General features: G+C 41.8%; 2 protein-coding genes across 2 annotated transcripts; both read left to right on the forward strand.

The window, feature by feature from the left end:
* Window positions 1-3,130: 3,130 nt before the first annotated feature.
* LOC144520175 (melanopsin) lies at window positions 3,131-4,275 on the forward strand. The gene is given in 2 exon segments (XM_078253841.1): window positions 3,131-3,860; window positions 3,863-4,275. Coding segments are annotated over 2 exon segments (1,143 nt in total).
* A 3,531-nt stretch (window positions 4,276-7,806) lies between these two features.
* LOC144520532 (phosphatidylinositol 4,5-bisphosphate 3-kinase catalytic subunit gamma isoform) lies at window positions 7,807-22,109 on the forward strand. The gene is made up of 12 exons (XM_078254296.1): window positions 7,807-8,154; window positions 9,179-10,332; window positions 10,701-11,409; window positions 13,339-13,404; window positions 14,117-14,342; window positions 15,885-15,979; window positions 17,711-17,854; window positions 17,952-18,042; window positions 18,811-18,941; window positions 19,095-19,206; window positions 19,375-19,532; window positions 20,506-22,109. The coding sequence occupies exons 1-12, from the start codon at window positions 7,909-7,911 to the stop codon at window positions 20,761-20,763; spliced, it is 3,390 nt and encodes a 1,129-aa protein (XP_078110422.1). The 5' UTR covers window positions 7,807-7,908; the 3' UTR covers window positions 20,764-22,109.
* The last annotated feature ends 645 nt before the right edge of the window (window positions 22,110-22,754 follow it).

A 22,754-nucleotide genomic window follows, 5' to 3' on the forward strand; every position in this document is an offset into this window, starting at 1 on the left:
AGAGACAGAGAGAGAGAGAGAGAGAGAGAGAGAGAGAGAGAGAGAGAGAGAGAGAGAGAGAGAGAGAGAGAGAGAGAGAGAGAGACAGAGAGACCGCTTTTATTAAGCAACTGTAGGAAGGCATTCGGAAATGTCAACAGATGAGCGCATCAGCGCACATGGGGCAACAAGCGCACGTTAATAAGCTGTTTTAAATTTAATTTGTTCAATGCCTTATTGCGCTGATGTGACCGAGCCCGACCCGAACCCGAACATAATTTCTAAATATCTGTCCGAACCCGGCCCTGCCTGGCCCGTTGGGTACCGCCGGGCTCGGTTCGGGTATCCATCCTCTAGAATCAGAATCAGAATCAGAAAAGCTTTATTGCCAAGTATGTTTTTTACACATACAAGGAATTTGTTTTGGTGTTGTAAGTGCATGTCACACATTCTCTAAAATAAGTTAAACAAACAGGTTAAACAGAACAAACAATATAAGTATAAATATATGTATATATATATACACACACACACAGAATGTGTAGAAGTGCACCATCATTGTCTTTGGCAGGTTGAATTTCTTCAGCTGCCGCAGGATGTACATCCTCTGTTGTGCTTTCTTGACGAGGGAGCTGATGTTCAGCTCCCACTTGAGGTCCTGGGAGATGGTAGTTCCCAGGAAGCGGAAAGACTCCACAATATTAATTGTGGAGTCACAGAGGGTGATGGGGGCAGGTGGGGCTGAATTCTTCCTGACGTCCACAACCATCTCCACTGTCTTTAGAGCATTGAGCTCTAGATTGTTTTGCTTGCACCACTTCACCAGGTGGTCAGCCTCCCACCTGTAGGCGGACTCGTCACCATCAGAGATGAGTCCGATAAGGGAGGTGTCGTCCGTAAACTTCAGAAGCTTGACAGACTGGTGACTAGAGGTGCAGCTGTTGGTGTACAGGGAGAAGAGCAGAGGAGAAAGAACGCAGCCCTGAGGGGATCCGGTGCTGATGGTCTGTGAGTCGGAGATGTCTTTCCCCAGCTTCACATGCTGCTTCCTGTCAGACAGGAAGTCAGTGATCCACCTGCAGGTGGAGTCAGGCACACCAAGCTGGGAGAGTTTCTCCTGAAGCAGAAAATGGTGTTAAAGGCAGAGCTGAAGTCCACATGATCCTGGCGTAGGTTCCTGCGGAGTCCAGGTGCCGGAGGATGTAGTGTAGGGCCAGGTTGACTGCGTCATCTACAGACCTATTGGCTTTGTAGACAAACTGCAGGGGGTCCAGGAGGGGGTCAGTGATGGCTTTGAAACTCCAACTCCACAAATAAACTCCACAAATAGACACTGAATGTTCTGAAATGATTTAATCTTAGCTCTTTCTTTGAGGTGTTCCTGGAACTGTTTTTTATTTTAGCTGTAAGCAGCTCCTCTAAATTTGTGCAATGCATTGTGGGATATTTGTGTCCAAGCAAAAAAAAAGAAAAAAAAAAAAAGAGAGGGGGCTCAGCTAATCAAGGCAACAATGGCCCGTAGCTGTGCACGTCCCTGGTCTTAATTAGCTTTGTAGCAACTCATTTGGCAATGGCTTGAATGTAACGGACGTTCATTAATATAAAGAAATGACACACTAAAGCTTTAATGTTAATTATAAAGTCGTTTAGGTGTAGTAGGCATGCAAGTGAGTGAGAATGCACACAAAGGGACCCCAGAACTGGAACATCAATGATGTTATTAATTAGACCCGATACCCACCATGACCGAGGTCTTTTACAGACTTGAAATATAAAATTCTGAAGGGGAAAAAACTTGTAGTGTTGACTCCAGCAGGCAGAATGTAATCTGAATCTGAATTCTTTACAAAATGTTGCTAAAAAAAAGACAAAACCACCACAAAAAGATGCAAAATGACTACAAGGACACTCAAATGACCACAAAAAGACACAAAACGACTAAAAATAAATTGCAGAACAATTACAGAGATGCAAAATGACTACAAAGAGATGTAAAAAGAGATGTAAAATGACATAAAATGCCTACAAAGAGATGTAAAATGTCTACAAAGAGATGTAAAAAGAGATGTAAAATGACATAAAATGACTACAAAGAGATGTAAAATGACTACAAAGAGATGTAAAAAGAGATGTAAAATGACATAAAATGACTACAAAGAGATGTAAAAAGAGATGTAAAAAGAAATGTAAAATGACGTAAAATGACTACAAATAGATGTAAAATGACTAAGTAAGTAAGTAAAGTTACTAAAGGTTGATGCAAAACAATCAAAAATACACACAAATTGACTAAACATAGATGCAAAACCAGCACAAAAAGCTGTAAAATGTCTACAAGGAGACTCAAATGAACACAAAGAGACCCAAAATTACTACAAAGAGACGTAAAATAACAAAAAAAATAGATACAAAACCACCACAAAATGCAATAAAACGATGAAAAATATATGCTTAACCACTGGGACGCAAAATGACTAAAAGTACTCAGGAGCCTCTTACGTGTCTGTGCCCAGGGGCCCATTGGCCTATCATCCGTCCATGGTTCCCAAGTATTGAGGAAAGTTTATTTAATATTGTTTGAGAAAATAACTGGACCGGACTTCTTTTTCACATTTCTGATGAATGATGAAACAAAAATGACTTCTGGATCCAACTGTGTAGCTGTATTTTTGTGTGTGAGAATAAAGTCGTCAAAAGAATCAACATGTACTACATTTTCCATTTGTTTTTTAAGCAGACCATACCAGACGTGGATAGATGAGCATTTCCCCACTCGTCTAATGATGTCATTTCCCACAGATAATAATACATGTTAATGTTAATAAACGATACTGTTCAGGTAAGAATGCGTTATGGTTCAACGCCTTCCCTAAATTAAACATAATTAGGGGGGTTAGATTGTGTGTGTGTGTGTGTGTGTGTGTGTGTGTGTGTGTGTGTGTGTGTGTGTGTGTGTGTGTGTGAGAGAGAGAGAGAGAGAGAGAGAGAGAGAGAGAGAGAGAGAGAGAGAGAGAGGGGCTGGCAGGTTAAGTTATAGGTGGACGGAGACGCTGGAGGAGGACCGGTCAGGCGTACACCGCCTCTGCCGAAAAAGAGGATGATTAGAACAGCACAGGTCACTTAGATCAAAATGCCAACAGCACCTGTGACGATGGCCGCGGATGCAAACAACCTCGCCGAGCAGTGCGACTGGTTCAGCGAGGAGAACCGAACAAACCGAGTAACCGAGAGGCTGGATACTTCCAGCTGCCTGTTTCTATCCATACTGCCCTATGGAAAGGCAGTTTCAGCGCTCATGTGGATTTTTGTGTTGCTGACTGTCTTCTCATTTCTGATTAACGGGCTTACCCTGTTCGGGATCGGACGGTCCGAGGATCTCTCCTGGGAGACGCGCGTTGCTTTATTTAAGAATCTGATTTTGAGCGACCTTTTGCAGACCGTCACCATCGGTCCGTCGGTCATCTACTCACTAGTCCAACGCAGGACGATTGCGTTCAGCACCTGGTGTCAAGCCCAGTACTTCGTGGGCACCGTCAGCATCTTCTCCAGCCTTCTCACCATCACGTGCATGGCGCTGGAGCGCTACGTTTACGTGTGCAACGCCATTCGCTACTTGGTCATCCTCACTCAGGTGCGCCTGCGGCTAGTCCTGAGCGTCATCTGGGTCTACTCCATCACCGTCAGCACCACCAACATGGTGTTGGCGCACACGGGGGGAGGGCAAAAGAATGAGCTGGTTACCAGTGGGCTACTGTGCGAGCCAGACATAGTGGAGCGGCACATGGGATTCCCCCGTGCCGCTGCTGTCTTTCGCAAACTTCTGGGCTCCTTTACTCTGCTGCTGTGCCTGCTGGTCAATGTGTTCTGCTACTTTAGGATGTACAAGCCTACATACCATTCCACGCGGTCAATACCACGGCGCGCAAGACCACGGCGCGCAAGACCGTGTTGTTCTACTGCAGCATGCTGTGCCTGCAGTTGCTCCCGCTGCTGCTCAAAGTGACCTCGGACGCGCTGTGGGAGACGGAGGGCACCGCGGCTATGATGGCACTGTCTTCTCAGGCAACGCCGAACCCGTCGTACACGGCAGCCGTGCTCCACATGTCCATGTTGGTAATGCTTTTAGTGCCACCGTGCATCAACCTGCTGGTGTACGGGCTGAGGAACGTGGAGATGAGGCATGCGATGCTCAGCCTGTTCCAGTTGTGGAGGCAGAGAAGGGGCGCTGGTGTGCGCGTAGTGGAGGAGATAAGAGTTGAAAATATTGTGCCTCAAAACCGAGCCCAGGCGGAGTAGTCTCAATGGCAAATGGGGCATTTTATGACTCAGGGGCAAAACGAGAGCATTTCAAAAACAACTGTTAATTGCTTTGCAAACCTCTGCAACAGAGATAGTAGACAGACACAGAGCTGGCCATCAGAGGAAAGACGCCACACGGCTGTCCACTCTTTTTACAAGTCAAAATCAGTGATGGAAGAAGATCCTTTACTTATAGTAAACGTACTAATACCACACTGTAAAAATATTCCTAGTTAAAGTCCTGCAAAGTTACCTAAACACGCTTTTCCATTACGTGGTACCTGCTCGACTCGCCTCGACTCTACTCACCTTTTTTGGTTTTCCATTACGAAAAAAAGTACCTGGTACCTGCTAACAGGTACTTTTTTTAGTACCACCTCAGTCGAGGTTCCAAGCAAGCTGAGCCGATACCAAAAGGTGACGTTAAACAGTTTAACCAGCTGTTTTTTTTTTGCTGCCTCCAGCTTCATTTAAAACTAAGTGTGTCTTTTGGCAACAACACACTTCCACGTTCTGTGTGTGTGTCGCGTTAGGTCACGGCAGTTTACTGCGGTGCCGCTTGTTTTACAGTTCTGCGGAGGCTCCAGGCAGAGCGTTCGCCGTAGCCTACGTACACACACACATGCTGGCTCGACGCAGACACCGGCGCACAAGTATAAACATCAGGCCACTTTTACATAGGCTACGGCGAAAGCTCTGCGTGTAGCCTCCACAGAACTGTAAAACAAGCTCAAGTGGCCTGATGTTTATACTTGTGTGCTGGTGTGTGCGTCGAGCCGGCATATAAAGACGACCAGCCACGCTGAGGCGGTACTAAAATCTGCAATGGAAAACGGATGCACAGTGTGTTGAGTCGAGTCGAGGCGAGTCGAGCAGGTACCATGTAATGGAAAAACGCCATAAGTAAAAATGTGTAAGTATCATCAGGAAAATGTACTCTTAAAAAGTAAAAGTACTCAATGCAGAAAATGGAAACAATCAGTTTAATTTGTAAAGTAACTAGTAACTAAAGCTGTCAGATTAATGTAGTGGAGTAAAAAGTACAATATTTCTCTGAAATGTAGCGGAGTAGAAGTAGAAAATGGCATGAAAAGAAAAGCCTCAAGTAAAGTACCTCAAATTTGTACTTAAGTAAATGTACTTAGTTACATTCCACCACTGGCCAAAATAACTGGAGCGCACTGAGGAGCTCTGGCCTCCTCTATGTCTGGCAGTAAGATAATGTGAACCAGTTCACTCAAATACTGGTAGGGGCAATTCTGTCCAATTCTGTCCTGTGTTCGTCATGTCATAATGTCAGGAATGTCCTTAATTTTATTAACATTTTAGTTTTGTTTCCAGTGAGATTATATAGTGATTTTGCTGTTGTAAACTTTACTGTTGCTGCTCAAGAAACATTTAGTTAAAATAGAAATACATTCTAATCCTGTTCTGAATAATCTATTTTTCTAAAAACAATCTGATATGTAATAGTACCGATTTAAGTATAGTATCGATAAAATCCTAATGATACACCCATCCGTAATTAGGGATGGGGGTGTTATGAAGCGTCCATACGTCATGAGAATAATAGCTCAGGGAAAGAGCTTTCTGAAAGTGTGGCCCCGCACTGTACACAGCCTGTACTCGCTGGGTACTAGCTAGCTTATTGAGTGACTCCAATAAGTATAGCCTAACGTTAGTGGTGGGAGTTTTAGTTGTACTCTCTGTGTGCTTTGCTCTCTCTTTCTCTCTCAGGGAAATTTGATTTCTGGTTGTTAAACCTCGCAACCATAAGCACACCCTTTAAAAAAAAAAAAGTAGTCAAAAAATGTTTGCATTTCAGAACCTTAGGAAATGTACAGCGGCCGACACAAACACACACGCCTATTAACTATTAATAATAAAGCCATGAAGTAGGCCACATATCTTATTGACTTGCAACTGACTGACTATAATAAAAGACACTAAGACGCGCTCGCGGCTGGACAAGACTCGGATTAAAACACACAGAGGGAGTGTGACTTCCTTATCTGCTCAGATGGACTTGCTTGTCCATGTTCATTGCAATTTGACAAAATATTTTTGTATTTATTGGTGTTCATTTGTCATTGTCTTTGTCATTTGTATGCCACTAAAAACTTAATGATTCAAACACACCTTATTCATCTTTAGCAACCTCAATATACTATGCCACAGGTGCTGTAGAATTTATTTGTACAGAAACACAGGAACAGGCCATCCTCAAACTTTCAAATTGCTTTAATCCTATTCTTGTTTTAGATGTTTTTACATCAGAAGAATTCAAAGGAGATCCACAGTACTTCCTCTTCTATACTTTTATGAGATATTGTACAGTGCAAAGCATCCAGTAACACTGTACTTCCCTTTGATTCCACTTATACAAAAAAGGCAATGTTATTGTGAATGTAGTATTGTTGTATTGCAAAATGTTGATACTGAATGTAGTGCTGTACTGAATACTGTTAATAGTGTAGCTGAAGTGCAGGGAGCTTGTTGGTTGGTTCAGAGACCTGGAACTTCAGCAGCTGCTGCTGAGTGGTGATTTGAAATCATAATCAACCTGACAGTCGGGATCATTTGTCAACATAGAACATGTGATCCCGCGTGATCTCGTGATAGAGCGATATCTCCAGCTGCCTTGCAAGGTAAAATCTTAAGCACCACATGAAAATCCCCACTGATACATTATGGCAATTGTGTGCAAAGATCCAGTAAAATCTCACTAACAAAGATAGGAGAATTTAAGGTGCATCCTTAATCCATTCAAATCAAATCAAATCAAGCTTTATTTGTCATTGCATAAATACAGTGTATTAACACAACGGAATTGAAGGTGCCACTCCAGATCAGTGCTTTTAAAAAAGATAAATCATTAATAAAATATGTAACAAACAAACACCCCCCATCCCCTACATACATTTAACTCGCTCTTTTCTCTCTCCCTCACACACACACTCACCAACCAACATATACAGCACATTGTATTATGGGATACAGACAATTGACTGCAGCTTCCCATCCCTCCCAGACAACACACACCCTGCCGCACACATATGTGTAAGATAGCAGCAGGTTTCAGCATAAGAAAGAAATGAACAAATGGAATTCTACAGTACCTTCTCAGAATAGCCAGCCAAACAATCCAAACAGGTTTGGTGCATTCTTGTAAGACTTTACTTCTGCTCCTGTTTGACTTGTTTAATTATGAACACTTTGTTCTTTGTTATTATCTCCATATTTGTTAGTACATAACAAATGTTGCTTGGCAAACCAAGGGAAGCTCATTTAGTTGTTTATTGCATTTGATTTAAAGTAGAATACTGTAAAAGTACTATTTACCCAGGACTGTTAACTGTGAAAATATCAGAAAAGACTTCTGTAATTTGTTATCTAAGTGCAAATAGGAACAAGGAAGTCCATTTACAATGTCAGTAAATGCTTTGTTAGTATTCCTATCTACGTTGTAGTGTTGTAGTGTTGAACTGTGGTATTAAAAAAGAATGAGGAAGTCCCCGAACAATCACAAAAAGGGAACACACAGTAGCACACAGTCAAACAGGTACAGACTTACACAGACTCCACCTTAGGATCAGAGCAGCACCTGTCTATGTAAGATTTTTTGGTTCGATGGATCCTGCATTGCTCCTGAGTCAGGCTGTCAGTCCACATGCTGTGGACTTTCCATCTGGGATGTCAACTCAAGGCTGCTCTGCAAACAGCCTGAAGTTTATCTGTGAGTTTAAGCCTGGGCCTGGTCCACCGAAGGCGTCTGGCGATGAGGATTACAATGTCAATATGGATTGCGAGTCAGTGTCAGTCATCCTCCCTGCGCAGTGCAGTGTGTACCAGCTGCGGCTACGCATCTGTATGCAGGTAGGCAAACCCCTATTGGATGGTCTATTGTTTAAATTTTGTTTTTTGTTTTGTTTTCTTTCTGAAAGTTTTAAGCATTTCTTTCAATATATACACATTCATAGCTGCGCATTGCAACTGAGTACATTCTAGAGCACTTTTATAGATAAATACTTTGCTACTTAGCCTAATTATTTCCTAATACACATAGGACTAGCACCACTGTTCCTTTATGCTATTTACAGTTTATGATACTGTCATGGCATAACCACAACCCTGGAAAAACTTGATACTGTCGTTACGTCTAGGAGATTCCAAGGTTTGGCTGCCCATGCATATGTAACTACAGAGCTAAACACTCGGTTCGCCAGGCCGCAGGTAACATGATTGGGCTTACTTGTAGTCCCTGGCTTGGAGTTTCTTCGCTCCGTCAGCCGACCTGCCCTTTTTGTGGTTCGGCACTTGTTAGTGCTCCGTTGACAGTTCATTTGTAGACATCCAAGACGAAGACAAAACATCAACACAACTTGGAGATTTTACCGTTTTCCGTCACGACACACATAGGCACACGTCCGTTCTCTCAACTTTCTCGCAGCTGCTCGCAATCTCCCCCTTTGTAACCTCCCACAGCTCTGCAACGCAGGTAAGCCACACCCACTGCTAGTGTGGCTGTAGACTTACTTAGTTTAAATATATTATCAAGCTGCAGCAATCAGGGGCGATTCTAGGATCAGACCTTTAGGGGGAGAGGAGAGACAGAAGAGCTGCATCGTCTAAACTGAGGTAATCTCAGTCTAATGTTAGACTCCATTGCAAAAATATCACCATGCAGTCATAACCTCGTGATTCAGTGAGAGTGAGCCCAAAACATCGGAAAGTCAACATGGCATCATGACTTTGCGTAAACATATACGCCACTTTCCTAAAGCCAAATGGCGTGTTATCTGTATGCATTTTGAGCTATCCACGTGTGTGTCTACTCTGTATACAGAATCCCCAATGGCAGCAATCAACATGCTTCCAATATGTGTCTCTATGTCTTCAGGCACAGGAACAAAGGTGCCATCCAGACCCACTTGCTGTATTGGACCCAGAGAAATACACTCTGCTATATGCCAGGGGGGAAGACTGGTATGAAGCCTACGATGACTGTCAGGTTATCAGGACGTTAGACATTCCGTGGTCGTGTGATGACACTGGGCGTCTGTTGGCGCACATAGTGGTAAAACCGCTGATGGCAGTTGATTTAGAGGAGAAGAAGAAACAACAGCAGTGTCTGGCTTACCTGATTGGATACAACCTGGAGAAAGAACCGTCTGACAGACTTGGTGAGCTCACATTCACCCGTAGGACACTGGCATCTCCGAGAAGACAAGAGCTAAGGGATCGGGATGACATGTTATATGCCACAGAGCCTTGGATAACACGCGCCCCCATTCCAAATGACCTACAGGACCAGCTCAACAGAAAGCTCCCTGTCATTCTCCATTTCATGAACAAGATCAGCTTCAGCATAGAGGTGGATTTTAGTGCAACACCAGATGTTCTCCTTACAGTATTCAGAAGGGTGATGGTAGACCAGGGGCTTGATTATGACACTTCTGATCGTCTGGTGTTAAAAGTCTCTGGGAGGGAGGAGTTTTTATCTGGAGACTACCCCCTGAGTGATTTCCTCTGGGTTCGCCAGTGCTTGAAAACCATTCAAGACCTCCACCTCTCTGTGGTCCCTGTGTCGCAGCTTGTCGATGAGACTGTCAAGTTTGTGGACTGGCCCCTTGTTGATGGATCCAGTGGCCAGTTTAGCTCCCACGATGATCTCCGGCTCGAAGGGAAGGATTTGGATGACATCTTCATGATATCCTTGTGGGACTGCAACAGAAGACTCAGAGTGAAATTGCTCGGTTTTGACATCCCAAAACTTCCAAGCAAATGCCCTCAGTCTGTTTATGTAAAAGCCTCCATACTTTATGGTAACAAGGTTCTCTCTTCAGTGTCCTCCCTTCCCAAGGCCTTCGCAGATGAAGTGCTGTGGAATGAGTGGCTGGACTTTGATGTTCTCCTCAGGGATTTGCCACGGGGAGCCAAGCTGGGTTTCACTATTATTGCTAGTGGTGGTGACATTGCCCCAGTAACCAAAGACCTGCAGAAAGAGAAGGGGAAAGTCCTCTACTTTGTCAATCTGCTCTTGATTGATCACAGGTCAGGTTTTTAATATAAATTACAACACTGTGATGCATTTGTTAGTGTCTTTTCAGTGTTAAATATCAAAAAGGGATAACACGGTAACATTACATTTAACTATAGCTAAGAGCTACATGATTTAATTTCCTACTTTATCTTTCGTACTTAACATTTCATGTAGGCTTTTCATGTTTACCAAGACATACAGTACGGGCATAAATCAATGGCAGCTGGTGGAAATTATATCAGGGGGGCCTGTGCCAAAAATTAAGCAGACCTTCTGCTGATGCAAAAATACAACCTGTAACACTGATGGAATTGAATTGCATGTATAGCACAAATTAATAACAAATCTTTTCCAATTGTGCACTTGTTCATCCCTGCAGGTCCGTCCTTAGCCAGGGCCCCTACACCATGCATATGTGGCCCTACCCTGACCTGGAAGAAGGGGCCATCACCTACCAGGCAGACAAGTTGTCTTCTGCTACTAACCCAGACATAGCTGACTCCATGGCTATCAGCTTCCTTCTAGACCGCTACAGCTTCCCTGTGGTTCTGCCAAATAGCTTCAGCTCCTCTGAAAGCTCCCGCAGTCCTGGATCCAGGCACACCCTGACCAAATCTACTGCTTCCTCTAATGCTCTCTCCTCCTCACCCTCTTCACCCTCTTCACACTCCTCACCCTTCTCACCCTCCTCACCCTCCTCACCCCCTTCCACCTCATCCAGCACAGCTTCTTCCTCTCTGCATGTAAATCCTCTCCAGGACTCATTGACTGACACTGTAACTCTCAGATTCCCATCTCCAGTCACCAGCACCAAAAGATCTGGACTCACAAGGTTCCGGGAGGAGAGCATCCGCTACGCCTCAAATCTACCCCATTATCTGCGCAATGTTGATTGGATGAACCGCAGAGTGGTTGAGGATGTCCACTGGCTACTGGGAAACTGGGATCCTGGAGAACTGGATGTAACATTGGCCCTGGAACTAATAGGCATTGACTTTGCTGACGTAATGGTTAGGAGACTGGCAGTCCAGAGATTGGAGAGCCTGTCCAATGATGATGTATTGAAGTATCTGCTGCAGCTGGTGCAGGTATGTGTGTGTGTGTGTGTGTGTGTGTGTGTGTGTGTGTGTGTGTGTGTGTGTGTGTGTGTGTGTGTGTGTGTGTGTGTGTGTGGAGGATCTGTGACAATAACAAAATTTCTATTGGAACCCCTGACCAATACTATGCAGTCAAGCACAAAAAAACAGCACACTTAAGTTAGTATGGATTCATATTAACACCTATTGTTCCTAAATAAAACAAAAACAATCCAAACAGTAAATACATAAACTAATAAATTGTGACATAATTTATGAAATTATTAAAAATTCAATAATTCAGATCAAAAATGTTCAACCATAACTGGATTACCAACGGGGCAAAGTAGGCAGCAACCCCAGACCCTGGTGACCCCAAAACCCCAGGTTCACTGCGTTTCAGCAATTTCCTGCCTGTCTTCCCTCTCTCTCTCCCCTTTCTCACCCAGCTGTCCTGTCCATTAAAGGCGGAAAAGCCCAAAAAAACTATCTGTAAAAGAAGTTTTAAATATGCACTTGATGGACATGATATCATGCTAACAGACTAAGGCTAAAGCTACACCCAGGCAAAAAGTCAGCATCCTCAGCAGTTGTGGTTGTATAGAAGTGTAGAGCTAGACAGTGCCGTTACAATCATTCCCCTGCTGCATTGACGGTGCAGAGACTCAGAGAGCGCAGATACGGAAGACATGGGAAATGCTGACAAATTAGAGCACACTGGGCTACGAAGAGACAGGTGCTAAAACGAAGTGGTACAGACAAAGGGTATATACAGGTATGGTCGTAAATGTCATGAAATAGATGGGGGACTAAAACATTTTTTTTTTTTAAGATTATTTTTTGGGGCTTTTCCACCTTTAATTTTTGACAGGACAGCTAGGTGAGAAAGAGGGGGAATGAACCTCTCAGTATATGAGCGCCTGCTCTACCACTGAGCCAACCCAGCCACAACATAACATTTCTTAAGAGCAATTATTGAAGGGGACACAACTAATACATACAAAATTGTACTTGTATAGGATATTTGTAGTTGTAAGCAGGCTGGCAAGGCTGTTTTATTCACTTTAAACATGGGATAAAGTCATTCTTTTATCTAATACAGATGATGCTGAAATGAAAACTGAGCATCCTAGTAAGCAAGCTAACTAACTAGCCAGCCAGCAGGCCACTAAATTAGTACAGTTTTCTATAACTAGTGTGTAGCATGAAAGCATGGCGGGTGGAACTAGCAAGCTAGCTAATAAACTATTCTACAAGCTAAGCTAAGTAACTTTATACCTAACATAGCGGATTGTGAAAAAATACATAATTTTTATGTCATGACTAATTAATTCTCAGCATCCACTATATAAAAGAAAAGAAAATACACAATTCACTCTCTCCAACGAGTCCCACTGGAATTCTGCCTAGTTAACATAAAGGAGGAAACCAAGCAGTGGATCAAACTGATATGTTTCTAAACTTGAAATACATTTTTTTGCCCTGTTTGCGTTGGTATCGTTTTACTACTTACACAATTATTTGAATTATATATAATATAAGTGTGGTTTTATTGTTTGTTTTTTTTCGTGGGGGACAACCCTCAGATGGGGTGGGTTCTGAACCCCCTACACCCCCCTGCAATTTCCGCCTATGCAGGTATATTCAGACAGACAGTATGTATTTTTTGAACATCTAGTAGAATCCCAAAATACATGTAATATAGTGTGGGACCTTTCAGACTGGAACTAAAGATAAAAGAATAAAAATAAAGTAAACACATTGCTTGTAGATCATCACTAAAGCACATTCTTATCAAATAATGTGGTTCTTTTTAACATTTTGAACACATTCAAAAGGATGTGAATCATTTTCATGTTTTGATGAAGAAACACTTATCTAACTAGACTTTAGATTGGTGTCATTACTAACAGTTTATCTCTATCCTATTTATTCATACAGACCCTCAAAGTGGAATCTTACCATGACAGTTTCCTCGCTCGGTTCCTCATCCGAAGCGCTCTGCGGGTGAGTCATGCAGCATCCGAATATACGGTGTACACAACAAATATCAGATATCTTTATTAAGAGTAGTATATAACAATGTTGTACATCCTTTGTCATTTTTCTTGCCATTTTCCTCCATTTAAAGAACATTCTAAATAATTTGTTCACTGTAGGTTAATTATTTTTGGTTAAGGGGTTAAAGGGTTCAGATGATCAGTTTCACACAGCTGGGTAGGGCTAAAGGAATTATTATTTTGCACAATGAATCACATTTTTGAGGGGCTTTTTCGCACACACATACTGTAAAACTAACACATTCTTTTGACGAAATGGCTCAACAGCGCCCCTTAAGTTAAAGTCCCCTTCTTTAAATATCAGGTAGACCAGTGAAAATTGGGGTGTATCCTAAACCCAACAGGAACTCAGCTATTTTGAATTAACTGTGCAATTTCAACTCCTAAATCTGCACTTTAGTACAAACCTTGTCTTGTACTAAAGCCATGTTAACATTATTACCGTGGTCTTAACAGAAAGAAAAAAAAACCGTCTCAGTGAGAATCTCACTTTAACAGTGAATCCTTTTTGCAGCCTGTCTCACTGCAGTAACATGTGAACTGCAGCTAAATCTGTGTCTGCTCTCTGACTCACATCACCTTAACTCACCTATAGACATAAAAATAATGATTATACAGTATATGAACTCTCCTCATGTTCTCTGTGTTCTACTTCACAGAGCAAGAGAATTGGCCACTTCTTCTTCTGGTATGTCCGCAGTGAGGTGGCAGGGTGTCTGTACTTTCGCCAGCGCATGGCTGTGATTCTGGAGGCTTACCTGCTGGGCTGTGGTCAGGCAATGCTTGACAGCTTCACCCAGCAAGTTCAGGCTGTGGAGGCCCTACAGGAGGTTGCTATAAGGATTAAAAATCTCTACCCCGACAAGACCGACCTTCCTCCTACAGGTTAGACACATCTAAGATAGACATTCCAATGGATTAGTTGTATTTTTACAGACCTCCATAAGAGGTCTGTGAATTTCTCTTGGGAGCTGTAGCCCCTGACAACACAGTTTCCAGGTTCACAGGGACGCACACACCCCTCCACCACAATAATGTGGCAATTCTTGGAGGTTTAAAATTGACTTTTTATGCTGCTGTGTTAGCCAGGATCCCATACAAAAGAGATTTTCAACTTCAACAGGGCTTAACAGGGCTGGTTCAATGATGATGACACTCCAATCCTGCAATTTACAGTAGTATATGGCAATCCATGCAATAGTTGTGAAGTAATTTCACTTACAGTAAATGTCAACCTGCTGGTGGCATTAGAGGAAAAGTCATAGCATCACCGAAGTCATTAGAATACATCATCTGGGGACTTTAAATGTCTGAAAGAATTTCATAATATCACAATATTCACAATATCTATCTATCTATCTATCTATATCTATCTATCTATCTATCTATCTATCTATCTATCTATCTATCTATCTATCTATCTATCTATCTATCGATCTATCAATCTATCTATCTATCTATCTATCTATCTATCTATCTATCTATCTATCTATCGATCTATCAATCTATCTATCTATCTATCTATCTATCTATCTATCTATCTATCTATCTATCTATCTATCTATCTATCTATCTATCTATCTATCTTTTCTCCAAGTGGGAAATTTGGTTTGCAGCGTGTTGACATCAATCATCATGAGTCATAAAACATCTGATAGGTGTTAGGATATATCAGTTTTGGCATTGCCATCCCTCAGTCATGCTGCATCGGCTACGTTGCAGGGAGCAGTTGATGTTAACCTGTGTGCTCAGCAGGTCGGTGATATAAGATGCAAAGGCTAATCACAAAAGTCCACCACTATTGTAAGCAAATCCCATGAAAAGTGTGAAACTATCAAATGTGTGTGTCTGTCCCTCAGTACAACACTTTCTGACTTCTCTTCCCTGTCTGTGGCTCTCAGCTCCATGCCCATTTAAAAACAGGTCATGAATATACTGTATGCTATCATAATTTCCTAACAGCTGGGCACTGTAGTTTTTGAGGACTATTTGCCGTAAATAAATATGCACTAGTGAGTGAGTATTTAGGGCAGCAGGACGGTGTATGAGGTATTTAATTAGGTATGTTTAAAAACTTGGTCTAAGAGTGCATGTAAATGTTAATGAGCTATGGGAAAGCAGCAACTCTCCGGGAGGAATTGCAAAAGCTTCAGTGCTTTTTTGTTACTAAAAAACAAGTGAAAGCTGGAAGTCTAGACTCACACCCTTTGGCCATTAGCACCAGATATGGAGCTCCCCTTAATATACACCAAGAAATCACATTAATAATGATATGTGTAAATGTGGGTGGTTGGGTGTTTTTATGTATATTATTAACTGGTTGTCTTTTACATATATATATAAAAGATTTTTAGTTTTGCCAGTTTCCCTTTATCCTGAAAGAAGCAATTTGGTGCGTCATTGTGTCTTTGTGTTTCTATTGTATAGCTCATTTCAGGCTTCAAGAGCTTCTTAGAAACTGTAATCTGCCAAATGAATTCCTGCTGCCCTTTGACCCCCGCATCAAAGCTGGAAGGATCCTGGTAAGCATTGCCAATGCTGTTTGTGTGTGTGTATATTGTGAGTGTTTTGGTGTTGGATGAGTGTTGAATATTTTTTGTCTGGCAGGTTAAGTCTTCTGTGTGTGGTTTATCCTCATGCCACAAGTAACTTAAAATGCCCTTTTGACCACACACAGTTCTCACATACATACATTTTTCCTTTCACACAAAGGTCGAACTCGCTACCTTTACTTCTTTTTGTGAAAAGTATGATTTTTTTTAGAATTTTTAAACCTGCAGTGATAGATTGTATAGGGGATTAGGGTCCGTGCAACAAGCTGTAAATGCATCATTGACATTATAAAGCCGGTATGTCTAACATGTTAGCAAACATGTTCCCTATTAGTGCGTCAAGCACCATGGAGCCATATTAGCATTCATTTGAAGTTTTTTCCCACCTGAGTGGATCCAGTATTCATTCTCCTTTTAGCTCTGTTGTGCTCTACGCTCCCCACCAACTCCTGAAGTAAACATCTGACTTTTTTGCTGCACTTGGTTCATCAGCTAGCTAGTAGCTTAACTTTGGCATTTGCGCATTGGTATAGGCTATCATTTATCTGAAGAGAAAGCATTCAATACAATATCTCTCTCCATTCTTTCTTTCTTTCTTTCTTTCTTGTAAGTGTGTTGTCCCCTGTCTCTCCTGCTTCTTACTTTTCCATCCATCTCCATTTTCTTCCTCCTGCCCAGTCTTAAGTGCAATTATCTGCACTTTTTGACATAATTTTCATATTCACTATCACTATCCTCCATCCTGACTATCATCATTTCTTCTATTAGCCACTCTGACCTGTCAGAATGTGAAATGATTGCTTGGTTGAAGGGTAATTTTGGTATTTTTTAACCCAGACTCTATTGTCCCATGCATTGTTTTTTCTAAAGGGGAAGTATGCAGTTTTTTTTAGCTTAATGTACCTTACCTGAACAGCTTCAGTGTCATTGGAATGATTATATGACTTTTTTTCGAGTTGAATGGTGGTCGTCTCGCTTCCCCCTAGCGCCTGTGAAAAACCACCCTTGCAACTTTCAGCCGGTGAGCCCCCGGCCTCAGCGTCAGGAAGTATCGTGCAATATCAGGTCTCGCGATGTAACGAACTGCTTCACAGGAACCGGCTAACAAGGTAGCGATGGAGTTTTTCACACTATCGTCATGGCTGAGCCGGCAAAAAAGAAGCAGAAAGCATTGTCGGAGGAACAGAGAAAGAGGAAACGGCAGACTGACAGAGCGAGGAGTTAGACACAAGTAAATATAGGAGCTGCCAAATATCTATTCCGAAGCTGTAGGGGGAGCTCTATAGAGAAACCTGCGAGCAAAAAGCGAGAAAACAGCGAAGAAATGGCTGAAACTGCATAGTGCCCCTTTAAGTGACTAATATATACAAACATCTTTGAAATTGGTCCAGTGTTGAGCAATAATCTGAACATGTTGGTGGTAAAACAAGCACTTTTTACTACCCAATCTAATAATTACTTAAATATTCACAGTTTGACAGTGAATGCTGCAGCCTGTGTGTGTGCAGACTCATTTGCTCAGATGGATGGATGTTAGGGGGACACTTCTAAATTGGCTCATCAAATAATAATAATAATCAAACTTGTAGTACTGATACTGCAGTTTTAAGGCTATAGTCCACATCAGACCTTCACTGAAAGCCTATGCACTGTCTAGCTCGACATAAACAAATCAATTCTCTTCGTTTCCCTCTCGTCCAGCTGGACAAATCCAAGGTGATGGCCTCGAAGAAGAAGCCGCTGTGGCTGGAGTTCTCTCCCATGCCGTCGCCCACCTCTGCCACACCTGTGGGAATAATCTTCAAACAGGGGGATGACCTCAGACAGGACATGCTGGTCATTCAGGTCAAAGAGAAGTTTCCCTCTTAATTACTTTTTTTTGTGTGAATATATTTCAACTTTGGATAAAGTGACACCTGACTCTGTGTACCTTACTGTTTAGACCCTGGTGGTGATGGACTCTATCTGGCAGGAGAAATCTCTGGACCTTAACCTGGTTCCGTATGGCTGCATCGCCACAGGACACAACATAGGTCACTAGGCAATTTATTATCCATTTATTCAGTAACCTAAGCTGTTTAAGGCAAAACACATTAAGAGGATAAAACGTTAAACTAACAGAAATCACCATGACACCTCCCCAGTTGATTACTTACATTAAGACAATTACTTTTTGCATAACATGTTGTTTGAAATTGTATGTTTAAATATGCAAATGAGGTATTATCCAATTAAATATGTGCTGATCTGCATTCATATCCAGAACAGAAATGTAAACATTAGATGGCGCCAGATTCCAAATTTCTATCGACATATTAGAGTCAAAGGTTTTTACAGAGGGAATTTAGGATTTCTCTATTTATCATTCCATAAATCATACTGTCAACAGCAATACAAAATGTTTGAACATGACTAGAATTAACAGTATATAACATTTTACAGGGGTTTATATTTCTTAAAATGTACCACTACCTAATTCTAGTTCAGAGTGATGTGTCGTATGGGTGGTGTGTCTCCAGGATGGTTTTGGTGTGCCGCTACGAGTCAAGTCCCGGCAGATTTTGATTGGTGGAGCACCTTTTGTTAGTCATTACGATATTGGATTATAATTAAGGGATAAAGATAAACTAAGTAAGCAGGAACAAGGGTGCTTAATGTTCAAACGCTGTAAAACACTTTCCAACACTTCCTTTAACACAGATAATTCCCAGCACCCAGGATACAAATTGGGTGTCCTGTGGAAATTGACAGAGAAAAAACAGAGAAACTCACAGTGAATCTCATCAAGTTCTCCTCAACAGGTATCATTGAGATTGTGAGGGATGCAGCAACCATCGCTGCAGTCCAGAGGAACCACGGAGGAACGACAGGAGCCTTCAGAAACGATGCTCTGTATGAGTGGCTCAAGTCCAAATCTCCCCTCCAGGAAGTAGTAAGTAAAACAGAAAACACGGACAAGATTCAAAGCCAGGTTTTATACAAGAGCCAAATGAATAATGTCGTAATATTACATTATAAATTCATTTCATGCTTTGACACATTACCAATCATGTTATTGCACTGCTGTGATCTTATTTGACTACAGCACTACAAGACTTCGGAGAGATTTGTGAAGTCATGTGCTGGTTATTGTGTGGCCACCTATGTATTGGGTATAGGAGATCGACACAATGACAACATCATGATCACAGACCAAGGTATGTACCACACACTTTTGGTTTACACCACACTAGCTGCATTTGTGCAAACGTAAACAATCCAAATAATGTAAATCTCATTCAGGGACCGACTGAAGGAGGAAAAGATGAATGAACAGAGTGGATGGACAGAACTTAAATGCTTTTTGTATTTCCTGGTCCTCTAAGGGAACCTGTTTCACATCGACTTCGGTCACATCCTGGGTAACACGAAGCACTTCCTGGGGATGAACAGGGAGCGTGTACCATTCGTCCTCACACCTGACTTCCTGTATGTTATGGGCAGAGAGAAAGGGAGCAACAGCCTCTACTTTCAGCGCTTCAGGGTGAGAAGATGGTGTGTGTGTGTGTGTGTGTGTGTGTGTGTGTGTGTGTGTGTGTGTAGGTGTAGGTGTGGTTGTGTTTGTTTGTGTGTTATTATACTAATACTTTAATTTAACGATAAGGCTGAAGTTGTTTTATATTTTCCTATTGTCAATTAATCCTAATAATGTGTCTGTCAATGCTTTCCAGCTTTCCTACCCAGTCTGTGGCTCCTAGCCTCAATCCCATTGGTTCCTTTTGAAGGCATACATTTACAACTTTTTATCAAGTCATATAGTAGAATAGTAAGGCTCAGTCATTTCCTAAAACAGCTGGGCACTGGGCGCCCGAGTAGCTTAGTTAGTTGAGTGTGCACCCACGTACAGAGGTTTATTCCTCAACACAGAGGCCCACGGTTCAAATCCGACCTGGCAATTTCCTGCACATCTTCCCCGTATCTCTCCCCTTTCATATCTATATCTTTAAAACAAAAACAAAACGGTTGGGCACTGTAGTTTTCATCAAATACTACTAAAACAGGAGTATATACTGCATTTGTTGCGGACTATTTTTAGCGGCAGGCTTTTCAGCCTGGTGATAAGTTATTTTATTACTGTTTTTTAAATGTCCGTGAATACATTAAGTTCTATGCATGAATGTCTTGTTTTCCTTTGGTGTCAGCTAATGAAAACCATGCATCTTGCTGTTTTAAAGATTATTATACAATTATTATACGATTTATCAGATTTATTTTGCGTTCATTAAAGAAATGAGTATATCATTCAGGGTCACATCGTATTTCTGTACAGCATGGCTTCTATCTGATGGAAATTATGTGTTTGCATAAGTGCATGGACAAGTGAACCCACTGTGCATACTGTATGTGTAAATGTACGGTAGAAATTTGCAGATATTGTTTCTTATTTCATATTATCTTTTGTCCTTCTTTCCTTGTCTTCCGTTCCTTGTCTTGTATATCCCACCTGCCCATGTCAGGACACTTGCACCCAGGCATACCTCTTGCTGCGCTCGCACTCTCGTCTGCTGGTCACTCTTTTCTCCCTCATGCTGCTGACGGGCATCCCAGAGCTGAGCGCTGCAGAGGACATGCGCTACCTGCGGGAGGCGCTCCAGGAGCAACAGGGCGTAGCAGAGGCCAAGGAGCATTTCCTCCAGCAAATCTCTGAGTGTGAGAAGATGAGCTGGACTGTGCAGACCAACTGGTGGATTCACATGTGGGCAGGCATCAAGTAGACTGTCGTGATTATGTAACAATCCAATCATGATTGTTTTGTGGTTCCTATTCTATTATCTGCTGTATTGACCGTCTGTGAGTTGATTTTGAAAGCAGCTACAAGCTCTCGGCGAACAAAGTGACAAAAAGCAGGTTTCAGTTCACGATGTTCTAAAGGTTTAATGAGACACACAAGAACATATACATTTTCTATCAATCACTCCATTCACTTTGATGACAAATAGAAAGGGACATCATATTATTATATGTATCTATTGTCTAGCATCCCTCTCTCAGGCTGTTTTTATAGGCTTTTAGCACAAAAGATCCTCTTGCACCTTTCTAAACGGCAAAAAACACTAACGTGGTGTGTATGTTTACATCCGCTGTATACTGCGCAGACATACACGTGGATAGCTCAAAATGCATACAGATAACACGCCATTTAACTTTAGGAAAGTGGCGTGTATGTTTACGCAAAGTCATGATGCCATGTTGCTAGTTCTGCTTGTCCTTACCTAATTGCTCATGTATCCTCTTGTCAAAACCATGCTCATTATTTTCCTTTTTATACTTTCCTTTTCCAGATCCTTTTTTTTTCACCCTCCCTTCACTTGTACCTTTTACCTTTACGTAATATTATTATATGTATCTATGTCTTAGCATCCCTCTCCCTGGCTTTTTGTATAGGTTTTTAGCACAGAAAAACCTTTCTAAACGGCAAAAAACACTACAACCATGATGGGTTGCTGGGAGGCGAGAAATGGGCCGGTGGTGCGGAGAGCAAGACATAATACAGTAAGATGCACCCAGTGTGACATACTTAAAGGACAGCCATGTGTCAGATAGCATTAGAAGCCATTAACAAAGTTATTAGCTCCCAGATATGAGATTCATTAATGGCTGCTACTTTAGTCTGTAGTGAGGCTGCAGTGTTTGCATGACAAATGTCCCACATAATGAAACTACTTTACATCATGATTTGAGCACCCATTTTTTTTTCTTCATATATTAATATGTATAACTACATTTTTGTTGTTTAACATACAACTTATATTATCATCCAAAATTTGTAATGGATGATAAGTGGTTTGCAAATTAAAAGAGCCTGTGACAACAGGATTCAGGATTTTGGAACTTGTCCTAAAGTAACAAAACCCTAACCTCTGCTGCTTTGATTTTGACTCTTCTTTTTGACTCTCACTAATTACCCAACTATGTAAGTACAATACTAAATCACTGCAGTACCCCTTAATGTTTTTTGCAAAGCATGTGAAATGTGATGTAAAAGAGTCTGACTTCATTTGTGTTCTTATCCTCAAAAGTTGTACTGTTTTTGCATTGAATAAAAACCTATATGACATAATGTGTCTTCTTTAACATTTTTAACATTGATGCAATTAACACATACAGTATACTGTACATACATGCATAGCATAACGTTGGTGCAAAAAGAATGCATTGTATGGGGAGAAATGTAGGAAGAGGAGGGGGCAGGGGTTTTAGAGTAGAGGGGGTGTAAGGGAGGGATTGGGATGGACTTCAGGGCAGAGGAAGAGGGTACAGGAGACAGCACCCTACACTGTATCTTAGACTGCTAGACAGACAGCGTCACTGCCACATGGCCCAGGACCAACCACGTAGATTGCTTTGCTTACTGTAACATTTGCACTCTTTCTGTCTCCCCATTTGTCTGCTCTCTTTCTATCTGTACCGTAGTTCTGCATGTCATTACCTAATTGCTCATGTATCCTCTTGTCAAAACCATGCTCATTATTTTCCTTTTTATACTTTCCTTTTCCAGATCCTTTTTTTCACCCTCCCTTCACACAGGTACCCTTTACCTTGACTCAGGTTAGCATTTTATTCAGTTGATAAGACAAAATACATGGCATTAGTCACAATGATTTTGTCAAGTATTGTACATTTGACAATACAACCTGATCTCACAGAATTCCGTGAAATGAACACGGCACCTTAACTCAAAATCTGTGGCAGTGTCACAGAATCC

This window comes from Sander vitreus, chromosome 7 (assembly GCF_031162955.1).
Source record: "Sander vitreus isolate 19-12246 chromosome 7, sanVit1, whole genome shotgun sequence".
Taxonomy (NCBI): Eukaryota; Metazoa; Chordata; class Actinopteri; order Perciformes; family Percidae; genus Sander; species Sander vitreus.

Excerpts from the sequence above, each read along its gene's own strand:
- LOC144520532 (XM_078254296.1), top strand. The coding sequence starts at position 7,909 with ATGGATCCTGCATTGCTCCTGAGTCAGGCTGTCAGTCCACATGCTGTG. Across the intron at positions 13,405-14,116 it reads TCATCCGAAGCGCTCTGCGG|AGCAAGAGAATTGGCCACTT; the intron begins GTGAGTCATGCA and ends TCTACTTCACAG. Across the intron at positions 18,942-19,094 it reads AATCTCCCCTCCAGGAAGTA|CACTACAAGACTTCGGAGAG; the intron begins GTAAGTAAAACA and ends ATTTGACTACAG.